The sequence below is a fragment of the Anomaloglossus baeobatrachus genome, chromosome 3, assembly GCF_048569485.1.
Source record: "Anomaloglossus baeobatrachus isolate aAnoBae1 chromosome 3, aAnoBae1.hap1, whole genome shotgun sequence".
In the NCBI taxonomy this organism is placed as follows: domain Eukaryota; kingdom Metazoa; phylum Chordata; class Amphibia; order Anura; family Aromobatidae; genus Anomaloglossus; species Anomaloglossus baeobatrachus.
Window position 1 is genome coordinate 118696637 of NC_134355.1, and position 15569 is coordinate 118712205.

The 15569-nt window shown below is 49.5% G+C and overlaps 2 protein-coding genes across 3 annotated transcripts in view; one reads left to right on the top strand and one right to left on the bottom strand.

Moving 5' to 3' along the window:
• The window catches only part of POLR3F (RNA polymerase III subunit F), a 47950-nt gene extending 46446 nt beyond the window's left edge, over positions 1 to 1504 (bottom strand). Inside the window, exon 1 of the mRNA XM_075338105.1 lies at positions 1377 to 1504. Coding sequence (XP_075194220.1) covers positions 1377 to 1432 — 56 coding nt within the window. The 5' untranslated portion in view covers positions 1433 to 1504. The remainder of the gene's footprint in view (positions 1 to 1376) is intronic.
• Positions 1505 to 1768: 264 nt separating this feature from the next.
• The window catches only part of DZANK1 (double zinc ribbon and ankyrin repeat domains 1), a 116656-nt gene continuing 102855 nt past the window's right edge, over positions 1769 to 15569 (top strand). The window contains exons 1-2 of one of the 2 annotated variants that reach the window (XM_075338106.1): positions 1769 to 1911; positions 12037 to 12162. In XM_075338106.1, coding sequence (XP_075194221.1) covers positions 12054 to 12162 — 109 coding nt within the window. In that variant the 5' untranslated portion in view covers positions 1769 to 1911; positions 12037 to 12053. The remainder of the gene's footprint in view (positions 1912 to 12036; positions 12163 to 15569) is intronic. The other variant, XM_075338107.1, reaches the window with a different exon arrangement.

Here is a 15569-nt window from a genome sequence, read left to right on the forward strand (position 1 = left end):
TGTCAGTAAGGAGTGCAGCATGTCAGTAAGGAGTGCAGCATGTCAGTAAGGAGTGCAGCATGTCAGTAAGGAGTGCAGCATGTCAGTAAGGAGTGCAGCATGTCAGTAAGGAGTGCAGCATGTCAGTAAGGAGTGCAGCATGTCAGTAAGGAGTGCAGCATGTCAGTAAGGAGTGCAGCATGTCAGTAAGGAGTGCAGCATGTCAGTAAGGAGTGCAGCATGTCAGTAAGGAGTGCAGCATGTCAGTAAGGAGTGCAGCAGGTCAGTAAGGAGTGCAGCAGGTCAGTAAGGAGTGCAGCAGGTCAGTAAGGAGTGCAGCAGGTCAGTAAGGAGTGCAGCAGGTCAGTAAGGAGTGCAGCAGGTCAGTAAGGAGTGCAGCAGGTCAGTAAGGAGTGCAGCAGGTCAGTAAGGAGTGCAGCAGGTCAGTAAGGAGTGCAGCAGGTCAGTAAGGAGTGCAGCAGGTCAGTAAGGAGTGCAGCAGGTCAGTAAGGAGTGCAGCAGGTCAGTAAGGAGTGCAGCAGGTCAGTAAGGAGTGCAGCAGGTCAGTAAGGAGTGCAGCAGGTCAGTAAGGAGTGCAGCAGGTCAGTAAGGAGTGCAGCAGGTCAGTAAGGAGTGCAGCAGGTCAGTAAGGAGTGCAGCAGGTCAGTAAGGAGTGCAGCAGGTCAGTAAGGAGTGCAGCAGGTCAGTAAGGAGTGCAGCAGGTCAGTAAGGAGTGCAGCAGGTCAGTAAGGAGTGCAGCAGGTCAGTAAGGAGTACAGCATGTCAGTAAGGAGTACAGCAGGTCAGTAAGGAGTACAGCAGGTCAGTAAGGAGTACAGCAGGTCAGTAAGGAGTACAGCAGGTCAGTAAGGAGTACAGCAGGTCAGTAAGGAGTACAGCAGGTCAGTAAGGAGTACAGCAGGTCAGTAAGGAGTACAGCAGGTCAGTAAGGAGTACAGCAGGTCAGTAAGGAGTACAGCAGGTCAGTAAGGAGTACAGCAGGTCAGTAAGGAGTGCAGCAGGTCAGTAAGGAGTACAGCATGTCAGTAAGGAGTACAATACGTCAGTAAGGAGTACAGCAGGTCAGTAAGGAGTACAGCATGTCAGTAAGGAGTACAGCATGTCAGTAAGGAGTACAGCAGGTCAGTAAGGAGTACAGCATGTCAGTAAGGAGTACAGCATGTCAGTAAGGAGTACAGCAGGTCAGTAAGGAGTACAGCAGGTCAGTAAGGAGTACAGCAGGTCAGTAAGGAGTACAGCAGGTCAGTAAGGAGTACAGCAGGTCAGTAAGGAGTACAGCATGTCAGTAAGGAGTACAGCATGTCAGTAAGGAGTACAATACGTCAGTAAGGAGTACAGCAGGTCACTAAGGTATTCCAGCGGGGCCGCAGCAGCACCTGTTCTCTATCTCAGCCGCCTCTCCGCCCTCCTGCTTCACTTTCGCCTCCGCCATCTCCCCGCACTTCTCCGGGATATTCCACGCAGCCGAACTCCAGAGCTCCAAGCTTCCACACTCTCTACTCTGCGCCTGCGCAGCGCAATCTGACTCTCTGTCAGACATATTGTTTATGGGCAAGTAGATAACCTTTTATAATACAATTCTATAAAAGGTAAAAACAGAACATTTTCTCTTTAATTTTTACCACAAAGCCATATTCCTATACAGTTATCTTTATATTATACATAAGAGGCCTCTGCCATTATTAAAGATGGCGGGCCGAGGGCTTCCCTCTTCTTCTTTTCCTTCCGTTCTGTGAATGCAGGGCGGAGAAATGTTTCGCATCTTTGGTTACTAAGGCAACGGGAACGTGCCAATCACAGGGCTCCGTCCTGACAAGGTGCGGGCTCCGCCGGGAGAAGCGTCTATAGTAACTGGACTCGGACAGCCCGGAGACCGGAGGCCAGTGCCCAGCGCTGCGGTGTGTACAGCCGGTAAGGGGCCGGGAGCGGGGCGGGGGGTGATGGTTCTCCTATACCCGGCCATAGAGATGTGATTGTTAGATCCTGACAGTTCTCCCCAATTATCGGACGATAATAATATCATCTCACATGTTAGATCTTCTCCCTGGTAGTCCTAGTGTTTGTGGCACAGGACTATGTGACTTTTTTCCTTCTCCCTGGTAGTCCTAGTGTCTGTGGCACAGGACTATGTGACTTTTTTCCTTCTCCCTGGTAGTCCTAGTGTCTGTGGCACAGGACTATGTGACTTTTTTCTTTCTCCCTGGTAGTCCTGGTGTCTGTGGCACAGGACTATGTGTCCTTTTTCCTTCTCCCTGGTAGTTCTGGTGTCTGTGGCACAGGACTATGTGTCCTTTTTCCTTCTCCCTGGTAGTTCTGGTGTCTGTGGCACAGGACTATGTGTCCTTTTTCCTTCTCCCTGGTAGTTCTGGTGTTTGTGGCACAGGACTATGTGACCTTTTTCTTTCTCCCTGGTAGTCCTAGTGTCTGTGGCACAGGACTATGTGTCCTTTTTCCTTCTCCCTGGTAGTCCTGGTGTCTGTGGCACAGGACTATGTGACCTTTTTCTTTCTCCCTGGTAGTCCTAGTGTTTGTGGCACAGGACTATGTGTCCTTTTTCTTTCTCCCTGGTAGTCCTGGTGTCTGTGGCACAGGACTATGTGACCTTTTTCCTTCTCCCTGGTAGTCCTGGTGTTTGTGGCACAGGACTATGTGTCCTTTTTCCTTCTCCCTGGTAGTTCTGGTGTTTGTGGCACAGGACTATGTGTCCTTTTTCCTTCTCCCTGGTAGTTCTGGTGTCTGTGGCACAGGACTATGTGTCCTTTTTCCTTCTCCCTGGTAGTCCTGGTGTCTGTGGCACAGGACTATGTGACCTTTTTCTTTCTCCCTGGTAGTCCTAGTGTCTGTGGCACAGGACTATGTGTCCTTTTTCTTTCTCCCTGGTAGTCCTGGTGTTTGTGGCACAGGACTATGTGTCCTTTTTCCTTCTCCCTGGTAGTTCTGGTGTTTGTGGCACAGGACTATGTGTCCTTTTTCCTTCTCCCTGGTAGTCCTGGTGTTTGTGGCACAGGACTATGTGTCCTTTTTCCTTCTCCCTGGTAGTTCTGGTGTCTGTGGCACAGGACTATGTGACTTTTTTCCTTCTCCCTGGTAGTCCTAGTGTCTGTGGCACAGGACTATGTGACTTTTTTCCTTCTCCCTGGTAGTCCTAGTGTCTGTGGCACAGGACTATGTGACTTTTTTCCTTCTCCCTGGTAGTCCTGGTGTCTGTGGCACAGGACTATGTGTCCTTTTTCCTTCTCCCTGGTAGTTCTGGTGTCTGTGGCACAGGACTATGTGTCCTTTTTCCTTCTCCCTGGTAGTTCTGGTGTCTGTGGCACAGGACTATGTGTCCTTTTTCCTTCTCCCTGGTAGTTCTGGTGTTTGTGGCACAGGACTATGTGACCTTTTTCTTTCTCCCTGGTAGTCCTAGTGTCTGTGGCACAGGACTATGTGTCCTTTTTCCTTCTCCCTGGTAGTCCTGGTGTCTGTGGCACAGGACTATGTGACCTTTTTCTTTCTCCCTGGTAGTCCTAGTGTTTGTGGCACAGGACTATGTGTCCTTTTTCTTTCTCCCTGGTAGTCCTGGTGTCTGTGGCACAGGACTATGTGACCTTTTTCCTTCTCCCTGGTAGTCCTGGTGTTTGTGGCACAGGACTATGTGTCCTTTTTCCTTCTCCCTGGTAGTTCTGGTGTTTGTGGCACAGGACTATGTGTCCTTTTTCCTTCTCCCTGGTAGTTCTGGTGTTTGTGGCACAGGACTATGTGTCCTTTTTCCTTCTCCCTGGTAGTTCTGGTGTCTGTGGCACAGGACTATGTGTCCTTTTTCCTTCTCCCTGGTAGTCCTGGTGTCTGTGGCACAGGACTATGTGACCTTTTTCTTTCTCCCTGGTAGTCCTAGTGTCTGTGGCACAGGACTATGTGTCCTTTTTCTTTCTCCCTGGTAGTCCTGGTGTCTGTGGCACAGGACTATGTGACCTTTTTCCTTCTCCCTGGTAGTCCTGGTGTTTGTGGCACAGGACTATGTGTCCTTTTTCCTTCTCCCTGGTAGTTCTGGTGTTTGTGGCACAGGACTATGTGTCCTTTTTCCTTCTCCCTGGTAGTCCTGGTGTTTGTGGCACAGGACTATGTGTCCTTTTTCCTTCTCCCTGGTAGTTCTGGTGTCTGTGGCACAGGACTATGTGTCCTTTTTCCTTCTCCCTGGTAGTCCTGGTGTCTGTGGCACAGGACTATGTGACCTTTTTCTTTCTCCCTGGTAGTCCTAGTGTCTGTGGCACAGGACTATGTGTCCTTTTTCTTTCTCCCTGGTAGTCCTGGTGTCTGTGGCACAGGACTATGTGACCTTTTTCCTTCTCCCTGGTAGTCCTGGTGTTTGTGGCACAGGACTATGTGTCCTTTTTCCTTCTCCCTGGTAGTTCTGGTGTTTGTGGCACAGGACTATGTGTCCTTTTTCTTTCTCCCTGGTAGTCCTAGTGTCTGTGGCACAGGACTATGTGTCCTTTTTCTTTCTCCCTGGTAGTCCTGGTGTCTGTGGCACAGGACTATGTGACCTTTTTCCTTCTCCCTGGTAGTCCTGGTGTTTGTGGCACAGGACTATGTGTCCTTTTTCCTTCTCCCTGGTAGTTCTGGTGTTTGTGGCACAGGACTATGTGTCCTTTTTCCTTCTCCCTGGTAGTCCTGGTGTCTGTGGCACAGGACTATGTGTCCTTTTTCTTTCTCCCTGGTAGTCCTAGTGTCTGTGGCACAGGACTATGTGTCCTTTTTCTTTCTCCCTGGTAGTCCTGGTGTCTGTGGCACAGGACTATGTGTCCTTTTTCCTTCTCCCTGGTAGTCCTGGTGTTTGTGGCACAGGACTATGTGTCCTCTTTCCTTCTCCCTGGTAGTCCTGGTGTCTGTGGCACAGGACTATGTGACCTTTTTCCTTCTCCCTGGTAGTCCCGGTGTCTGTGGCACAGGACTATGTGACCTTTTTCATTCTCCCTGGTAGTCCTGGTGTCTGTGGCACAGGACTATGTGTCCTTTTTCCTTCTCCCTGGTAGTTCTGGTGTCTGTGGCACAGGACTATGTGTCCTTTTTCCTTCTCCCTGGTAGTTCTGGTGTCTGTGGCACAGGACTATGTGTCCTTTTTCCTTCTCCCTGGTAGTTCTGGTGTCTGTGGCACAGGACTATGTGTCCTTTTTTCCTTCTACCTGGTAGTCCTGGTGTCTGTGGCACAGGACTATGTGTCTTTTTTTCTCCCTGGTAGTTCTGGTGTCTGTGGCACAGGACTATGTGTCTTTTTTTCTCCCTGGTAGTCCTGGTGTTTGTGGCACAGGACTATGTGTCCTTTTTTCTTCTCCTGGTAGTTCTGGTGTTTGTGGCACAGGACTATGTGTCTTTTTCATTCTCCCTGGTAGTCCTGGTGTCTGTGGCACAGGACTATGTGTCCTTTTTCCTTCTCCCTGGTAGTTCTGGTGTCTGTGGCACAGGACTATGTGTCCTTTTTCCTTCTCCCTGGTAGTCCTGGTGTCTGTGGCACAGGACTATGTGTCTTTTTTTCTCCCTGGTAGTCCTGGTGTCTGTGGCACAGGACTATGTGTCCTTTTTCCTTCTCCCTGGTAGTCCTGGTGTCTGTGGCACAGGACTATGTGTCCTTTTTCCTTCTCCCTGGTAGTTCTGGTGTTTGTGGCACAGGACTATGTGTCTTTTTTTCTCCCTGGTAGTCCTGGTGTTTGTGGCACAGGACTATGTGTCCTTTTTCTTTCTCCCTGGTAGTCCTGGTGTTTGTGGCACAGGACTATGTGTCCTTTTTCCTTCTCCCTGGTAGTTCTGGTGTTTGTGGCACAGGACTATGTGTCCTTTTTCCTTCTCCCTGGTAGTCCTAGTGTTTGTGGCACAGGACTATGTGTCCTTTTTCCTTCTCCCTGGTAGTCCTAGTGTTTGTGGCACAGGACTATGTGTCCTTTTTCCTTCTCCCTGGTAGTTCTGGTGTTTGTGGCACAGGACTATGTGTCTTTTTTTCTCCCTGGTAGTCCTGGTGTTTGTGGCACAGGACTATGTGTCCTTTTTCTCTCTCCCTGGTAGTCCTGGTGTTTGTGGCACAGGACTATGTGTCCTTTTTCCTTCTCCCTGGTAGTACTGGTGTTTGTGGCACAGGACTATGTGTCCTTTTTCCTTCTCCCTGGTAGTACTGGTGTTTGTGGCACAGGACTATGTGTCCTTTTTCCTTCTCCCTGGTAGTCCTAGTGTTTGTGGCACAGGACTATGTGTCCTTTTTCCTTCTCCCTGGTAGTCCTAGTGTTTGTGGCACAGGACTATGTGTCCTTTTTCCTTCTCCCTGGTAGTTCTGGTGTTTGTGGCACAGGACTATGTGTCTTTTTTTCTCCCTGGTAGTCCTGGTGTTTGTGGCACAGGACTATGTGTCCTTTTTCTTTCTCCCTGGTAGTCCTGGTATTTGTGGCACAGGACTATGTGTCCTTTTTCCTTCTCCCTGGTAGTCCCGGTGTTTGTGGCACAGGACTATGTGTCCTTTTTCCTTCTCCCTGGTAGTACTGGTGTTTGTGGCACAGGACTATGTGTCCTTTTTCCTTCTCCCTGGTAGTCCTAGTGTTTGTGGCACAGGACTATGTGTCCTTTTTCCTTCTCCCTGGTAGTCCTAGTGTTTGTGGCACAGGACTATGTGTCCTTTTTCCTTCTCCCTGGTAGTCCTAGTGTTTGTGGCACAGGACTATGTGTCCTTTTTCCTTCTCCCTGGTAGTCCTAGTGTTTGTGGCACAGGACTATGTGTCCTTTTTCCTTCTCCCTGGTAGTCCTAGTGTTTGTGGCACAGGACTATGTGTCCTTTTTCCTTCTCTCTGGTAGTCCTAGTGTTTGTGGCACAGGACTATGTGTCCTTTTTCCTTCTCCCTAGTAGTCCTGGTGTCTGTGGCACAGGACTATGTAACCTTTTTCCTTCTTCTTGGTAATCTTTGTACAATGACCTCAGGAAATATCCGTCCATCCTGACCATTGCCCACTGCTCGTTTCTTCTTGATAACACCTTTTAGAGGATGCCGGTCCTGCAGCGCCATCTCCACATAATGCAGGTAAATAGGGCCCAATCCTATATGGCCACACCACTGCAACATCCAGTTGCCAAAAATCCGACTGGTCCAACACTGGCGCCTCTCTCCTGCGTTACACCCCGATATAGAGGCAGCACACAGCCATCTGTGGCTGATTTGTGTTGGTGACAAAGTCTCGTGTAGTCCCGGGCCTTAGTGTTAGCGGTATATGGGACTATGACCGCGACACAAGTCGCACGATCAACGTTCGCTAGCTGTTGCAGTTACATCGCAGCACAATAATAATGAATGTGGCTGCGTTGTGACCCCACAGATACCATGACCGCAGCAGCAAACATGTCGCAAACAGTTGGAACCAGTTGTATTTTTGGAGGCTTGTCACGGTTCAGTTCTCAGCTGCTCCTATGTGTCCTTATTCCCCGGCATCACACTGCAACCAAAGTCACTGTCTACATAATCGAGTTCAGGTTTTTCCTTCAGTCCCTGATGAATAATGTCCGGCCCCTCACCATCTGCCTAACAATTGTGAAAGATGGTGAAGAGCTCACTGATCCCAGTACAGCACCTTTGGCTGTTATGACCTGCTGAAAATGTGGAGCACAGGCACACCTCAAGTTCTGGCAGCATTCTTGAGGAATCTTATCTTATTCCTCCGGACCAATGGACTTAAGCTCATTAATATTTTTGGGCTTGTGTGTTGCAACCATATTCTTCAAATTCCACCAAAGATTTTCTTTGATTTCCAAAAAAGGCGGCTAACGGCCACTCCAGAATCTTCCAGAGCCCCCACCATGCTTCATTGTCATCATTACTGAGCCCAGGCAATGCTTCACTGTAGGCATAACCGGGCCCTCGCCATCCTTCACTGTCGGCATCATCGAGCCCCACAATAGGCAAGCTTCACAATAGGCATCACGAAACCGCCACCATACATCACTGTAGGCATCACTGAACCCTGGTCATATTTCACTATTGGCAACACCTATGCTGACCCAGGAAGAAAGTGGTTACTCTCTTTTCCAGCAGGATTCAGTCAAGTCTGTCTCTGGAAAAGAATTGGAGTTTCTTTTGTATCAAGGACTGTGAAGTTGGTAAGGGCTCACTCACACTTGCGCTATTTTGACGCAAACGGAATCCGTCACTAATGTAGTACAGTTCATTTATTTACAGTGGAAGCGTGACATCGGGTGGACACAAGCGGGTACTGCATGACACACACACGCGCCATAGTAACGCGCTTCCACTGTAAATAAATGAACTGTACTACATTAGTGACGGATTCCGTTTGCGTCAACATAGCGCAAGTGTGAAACTAGCCTAAGGCTAGTTTCACACTTGCGTTCAGCGGAGTCCGTCACTATGCAGAATAGCGCAGTCCGTTAATGCACTGCGCTATTCTCCATAGACTTGTATGGATGACGCACTGTAACGCAAGTGTCAGCGTTGCATCCGCCGGACGACGCAGTGTCGTTATTTTGACGCTGCGTCGGGCGGAAAGAACGCAGCATGTAACGTTTTTTTGAGTAGCGGAATCCTTTGGATTTCACTGCGCATGCTCTCTCTGGCTCCCTCCACCCGTAAGGCTAGTTTCACACTTGCGTTGAACGGCATCCGTTGCATTACGTTGTGTGACGGATGCAACGGATGTGTTGCATATAGTGGCACAACGGATGCAACGGATGCTGCAAAACAACGCAATTCGTTTTGGTTTTTTTTGTTATTTTTTTACAGTTTTACCGTCGGCAGACTATTGTGAACGATCAGCTGATCGCTAACAGTAGTCCGCCGCCGGGTGATCAGCCGATCACTCACAGTAGCCGGCCACTGGGTGATCAGCCGATCACTCACAGTAGCCGGCCGCCGGGTGATCAGCTGATCGTTCGGTCGCCGACAATGTGTGCGGGGGGCGGGAGCGAAGGGCGGAGTGCAGTGGGTGGAGCCGAGCAGGGCCATGGCTGAGGACGTCAGTGCCGCGGGGACTGCATCGCTGGGGGACAGGTGAGTGAGTGTGAGAGTGTGTGCGTGCGATTGTGTGTGTGTGTGTGCATGCGATTGTGTGTGTGCGCGTGCGATTGTGTGTGTGTGTGTGTGTGTGTGCGATTGTGTGTGTATATACATACGGAGTGCAGGGAGGGAGCGGAGCCAAGCAGGGAAGTGTCGGGCTCCCGGCACACGTAACCAGGGTTCCTTGGTTACCCGATGTGTACCCTGGTCCATACCTCCGACTCTGACTTCTCAATTTACTCTGGCTCCAACTGCACAACTCCGACTCCCTCATACATGGCTCATGTTTAAGTGATAAATTTACTGTAAAATGGTAACATAAGGCTTTTAATCATTATAATCATACAATAAGCTGTTTAGATAGAACATAAAATATATTTATTGGAATGCAACTTTAGAACACAAAAAACTTTAATAAATCGTAAATATGCAATACACTATGCAGTAAGTGGGAAAAAAAAACTTTTCAACAAAGACGTAATGAATAACATTTGTGCAGTCTATGAATTTGTTCGTAGAAATAGAATTGCCTCCATCAGATCCTCCTTCATAGATGACCTCAAATCTGACCTAATTATTTAAAGGCTAGAGAACAACCTCACTACACTAACTTGGGTTGTCGGCAAAGCGATGACCACACAAGCAACATCTCCAACAATCCCTGGGCATTTAGTTTTGATGAACGGTTGAACTCTTCTACTTCTTTGGGAGCAAATGAAACATTTTGCTGAAATATGGTCAATATATTTGCTATTGGAGTAGAATCTTTTTCCTTGCAGCAACGCTTTGTTGCTCCATGTTGTCCATATACTTTTCAAAGCTAAACTCCTCATCTGATGAGGCTGAAGATACGGCAGCAGTAGCCCTGGATGACCCAATTCCTCTAGCTCTTGGCCATCCTGTAGCCCACTCATCCTAACTGCTACCTCTCTCAAAGGTTATTTTCGTTTAGTAAGCTGTTGATCATCCAGATGACTTGGGTCCACATACTCAGCTGCCAGAAGAATTTTATTTTCTAATAGCTGTGTTTCTCTCAGTTTCATTGAAGCAGAAATGCCATCAGCGATTAAAGCTCCTCTTTGGGACAGGAAAAACAGCAAGTTCTTCTACTCCCTTATTAAAATGTAAGGAGTGAAATCCTCAGCTTGAAATTTTTAGTCACTGTAAATGGGTGATTAAGCAATTCCTTCAATTCAGCCACCTGTGTCCATTGACCTTCATTTAGTGTTACCTGAGGGTTGGTCATATCTACAAGAAAGGGTTTCAGCTCAAGCAATCGCTCAATCATTAAATAAGTGTTGCCCTACCGAGGGGCTTGATTGACGGCCACCCGTTTTCCACCAACACGTCTCTTCAAGATGGAATCAAGTTTAGGGCTTCTGGCAGCAATAACCATTTTCCTCACCTTCCCAATCATAACTCCAGCGTGTCCCTCAGGCAGACTCTCTCTTATTGCCAGCAGCAAGAAGAGAACTCCGGCACAGTACCCCAAAAAATGTCAAAACAGATGTTCTGATTCAAAAAGGTTCTTTATTACATGAGAATCCAAACAAAAAAAAGTCCAAACAGAAACGTTTCGACCAATAAGGTCTTCATCAAAGGACTGTCTGTGTGCAGCAGAAAACGGTGAGATAAAGATCAGAGGTGCAATGCAGTGAATCCCAAAGGGTCTCGTATCCACAATATGTCATAAGAATCAATAGGACCTGAATCAGATGTGTCACCGTGTGTAGTCCTCATACAAGGGAGGAATGCTGTATGACAATATCCCGTGAATTAGATGTCACTGAGAGTAATTGGCATATATGAAAGGGGTATATGTCATTGTATCCTGTATGTCAAATTGTAATAAATATATGTGAGAAGGAGCAAAAAAGCTCATCAGCGAATGTAGATATCAAAATTAATGATACTACTGTAGGAGTATCCAGGTAGATACCTGTATGACATCAGACTTATGGTCTGGGAAAGGACGTCCGCTTATATTTAGAGGATGTATTCCAGTATGTGTAGGGATGCACGTCAGGAATAAGGTCCAAGTGGAAATCTTGTCAGGGTAACTGTGAGGCACAAGGAACACCCGTAACGGGTAAATGACAGAACCTGCGTGTGTTGAGGACAGACCGGCTCCCTGTGTATCGCGGTAAAGGGGGCTTTACACGCTACGACATCGCTAATGCGAACTCGTTGGGGTCACGGAATTTGTGACGCACATCCGGCCGCATTAGCGATGCCGTTGCGTGTGACACCGATGAGTGATTTTGCATCGTTGCAAAAACGTGCAAAATCGCTCATCGGTGACATGGGGGTCCATTCTCGATTATCGTTACTGCAGCAGTAACGATGTAGTTCGTCGCTCCTGCGGCAGCACACATCGCTATGTGTGACGCCGCAGGAACGAGAAAGCTCTCCTTACCTGCCTCCCGGCCGCTATGCGGAAGGAAGGAGGTGGGCGGGATGTTACGTCCCGCTCAGCTCCGCCCCTCCGCTGCTATTGGGCGGCCGCTCAGTGACGTCGCTGTGACGCCGCACGGACCGCCCCCTTAGAAAGGAGGCGGTTCGCCGGTCACAGCGACGTCGCCGGGCAGGCAAGTATGTGTGACGGGTCTGGGCGATGTTGTGCGGCACGGGCAGCGATTTGCCCGTGTCGCGCAACAGATGGGGGCGGGTACCCACGCTAGCGATATCGGGACCAATATCGCAGTGTGTAAAGTAGCCTTTAGTCTTATGGGTGAATAATTCTGAGACAGCAGCAGTCAGTACAAGAGGCAATTTGGTTGAATTTGGAGAAACCCTTTGTAATATTAGTTGTGTTGTGCTATTTATATGTTTTTCTTTCAGTGGTTTATTGCAAACTGCATAAAGTTTGTAAATTTTATCAATAAACCTCATTTGCAATGGGGGTGGAATAAGTTTCATTGTACCTGTAGGTGAGATATGGGATTTAGTTTCTCTGTAACCCTGTTTGCCTGTCGTGTGTATAATGTCGTGTAACTGATATTAATCTCCGCAGGTCCGCTCTTATCAAGAATGACTGCAGGCTCTGTATGTGTACCACAAATTATTCCCCTCCGTGTTCCTGTACCTGGCAAAGGGAAGTATGACGTAGACACAAACACTCCGATTGATATCAAATTAGGTATGAAAAGAAAAAGAATTGACACTGGAATATTTTTTTTCCATTTGTTTCTGAATTATTATTATTATTATTATTATTATTAATAAAGGGAATTTGTCATCAGGATTTCACCCCAAACTATTTATATGGGCATGTGTGCTATGTGAGGGCTTATACTATGTATACAGGGGCTCATACTGTGTATAAAGAGGCTACGTGGGGGCTCTTACTGTATATATGGGCTTATTGAGGGCTCATACTGTATATTGGGGGCTATGTGGGGCTCATACTGTATATAGAAAGACTGTGTGTGGGCTCATACTGTATATAGTAGGGTTGTGTGTGTCTGACACTGTATATAGGGGCCCTGTGTGGGTTTATACTGTATATACTGTATGTAAGGGTCTGTGTGGGAGCTCATACTGTATGTAGGGGTCTGTGTGGGCGCTCATACTGTATGTAAGGGTCTGTGTGAGGGCTCATACTGTATGTAGGGGCCTGTGTGGGGGCTCATACTGTATGTAGGGGCCTGTGTGGGGGCTCATACTGTATGTAGGGGCCTTTGTGGGGGCTCGCTCATACTGTATGTAGGGGCCTGTGTGGGGGCTCATACTGTATGTAGGGGCCTGTGTGGGGGCTCATACTGTATGTAAGGGTCTGTGTGAAGGCTCATACTGTATGTAGGGGCCTGTGTGGGGGGCTCATACTGTATGTAAGGGTCTGTGTGGGGGCTCATACTGTATGTAGGGGCCTGTGTGGGGGCTCATACTGTATGTAGGGGCCTGTGTGGGGGGCTCATACTGTATGTAAGGGTCTGTGTGGGGGCTCATACTGTATGTAGGGGCCTGTGTGGGGGCTCATACTGTATGTAGGGGCCTGTGTGGGGGCTCATACTGTATGTAGGGGCCTGTGTGGGGGCTCATTCTGTATGTAGGGGCCTGTGTGGGGGCTCATACTGTATGTAAGGGTCTGTGTGAGGGCTCATACTGTATGTAGGGGCCTGTGTGGGGGCTCATACTGTATGTAGGGGCCTGTGTGGGGGGCTCATACTGTATGTAAGGGCCTGTGTGGGGGGCTCATACTGTATGTAAGGGTCAGTGTGGGGGCTCATACTGTATGTAGGGGCCTGTGTGGGGGCTCATACTGTATGTAGGGGCCTGTGTGGGGGGCTCATACTGTATGTAAGGGCCTGTGTGGGGGGCTCATACTGTATGTAAGGGTCTGTGTGGGGGCTCATACTGTATGTAGGGGCCTGTGTGGGGGCTCATACTGTATGTAGGGGCCTGTGTGGGGGCTCATACTGTATGTAGGGGCCTGTGTGGGGGCTCATTCTGTATGTAGGGGTCTGTGTGGGGGCTCATACTGTATGTAAGGGTCTGTGTGAGGGCTCATACTGTATGTAGGGGCATGTGTGGGGGCTCATACTGTATGTAGGGGCCTGTGTGGGGGGCTCATACTGTATGTAAGGGCCTGTGTGGGGGGCTCATACTGTATGTAAGGGTCAGTGTGGGGGCTCATACTGTATGTAGGGGCCTGTGTGGGGGCTCATACTGTATGTAGGGGCCTGTGTGGGGGGCTCATACTGTATGTAAGGGCCTGTGTGGGGGCTCATACTGTATGTAGGGGCCTGTGTGGGGGCTCATACTGTATGTAGGGGCCTGTGTGGGGGCTCATACTGTATGTAAGGGCCTGTGTGGGGAGCTCATACTGTATGTAAGGGCCTGTGTGGGGGGCTCATACTGTATGTAAGGGTCTGTGTGAGGGCTCATACTGTATGTAGGGTCCTGTGTGGGGCTCATACTGTATGTAGGGGCCTGTGTGGGGGCTCATATTGTATGTAGGGGCCTGTGTGGGGGCTCATACTGTATGTGGGGGCCTGTGTGGGGGCTCATACTGTACAGTATGTAGGGGCCTGTGTGGGGGCTCATACTGTATGTAAGGGCCTGTGTGGAGGCTCATACTGTACAGTATGTAGGGGCCCGTGTGGGGGCTCATACTGTATGTAAGGGCCTGTGTGGGCGGTCATACTGTATGTAAGGGCCTGTGTGGGGGCTCATACTGTATGTAGGGGCCTGTGTGGGGGCTCATACAGTATGTAAGGGCCTGTGTGGGCGGTCATACTGTATGTAAGGGCCTGTGTGGGGACTCATACTGTATGTAGGGGCCTGTGTGGGGGGCTCATACTGTATGTAAGGGCCTGTGTGGGGGGCTCATACTGTATGTAAGGGTCTGTGTGAGGGCTCATACTGTATGTAGGGTCCTGTGTGGGGCTCATACTGTATGTAGGGGCCTGTGTGGGGGCTCATATTGTATGTAGGGGCCTGTGTGGTGGCTCATACTGTATGTGGGGGCCTGTGTGGGGGCTCATACTGTACAGTATGTAGGGGCCTGTGTGGGGGCTCATACTGTATGTAAGGGCCTGTGTGGGGGGCTCATACTGTATGTAAGGGCCTGTGTGGGGGGCTCATACTGTATGTAAGGGTCTGAGTGAGGGCTCATACTGTATGTAGGGGCCTGTGTGGGGGCTCATACTGTATGTAGGGGCCTGTGTGGGGGCTCATATTGTATGTAGGGGCCTGTGTGGGGGCTCATACTGTATGTAAGGGCCTGTGTGGGGGCTCAAACTGGATGTAGGGGCCTGTGTGGGGGCTCATACTGTATGTAGGGGCCTGTGTGGGGGCTCATACTGTACAGTATGTAGGGGCCTGTGTGGGGGCTCATACTGTATGTAAGGGCCTGTGTGGGCGGTCATACTGTATGTAAGGGCCTGTGTGGGGGCTCATACTGTACAGTATGTAGGGGCCCGTGTGGGGGCTCATACTGTATGTAAGGGCCTGTGTGGGCGGTCATACTGTATGTAGGGGCCTGTGTGGGGGCTCATACTGTATGTAAGGGCCTGTGTGGGCGGTCATACTGTATGTAGGGGCCTGTGTGGGCGGTCATACAGTATGTAAGGGCCTGTGTGGGGGCTCATACTGTATGTAAGGGCCTGTGTGGGGGCTCATACTGTACAGTATGTAGGGGCCCGTGTGGGGGCTCATACAGTATGTAAGGGTCTGTGTGGGCGGTCATACTGTATGTAAGGGCCTGTGTAGGGGCTCATACTGTATGTAAGGGCCTGTGTGGGGGCTCATACAATATGTAAGGGCCTGTGTGGGCGGTCATACTGTATGTAAGGGCCTGTGTGGGGGCTCTTACTGTATGTAGGGGCCTGTGTGGGGGCTCATACTGTATGTAGGGGCCTGTGTGGGGCTCATACTGTATGTAAGGGCCTGTGTGGGGGCTCATACTGTATGTAAGGGCCTGTGTGGGGGCTCATACTGTATGTAGGGGCCTGTGTGGGGGCTCATACTGTATGTGGGGGCCTGTGTGGGGGCTCATACTGTACAGTATGTAGGGGCCTGTGTGGGGGCTCATACTGTATGTAA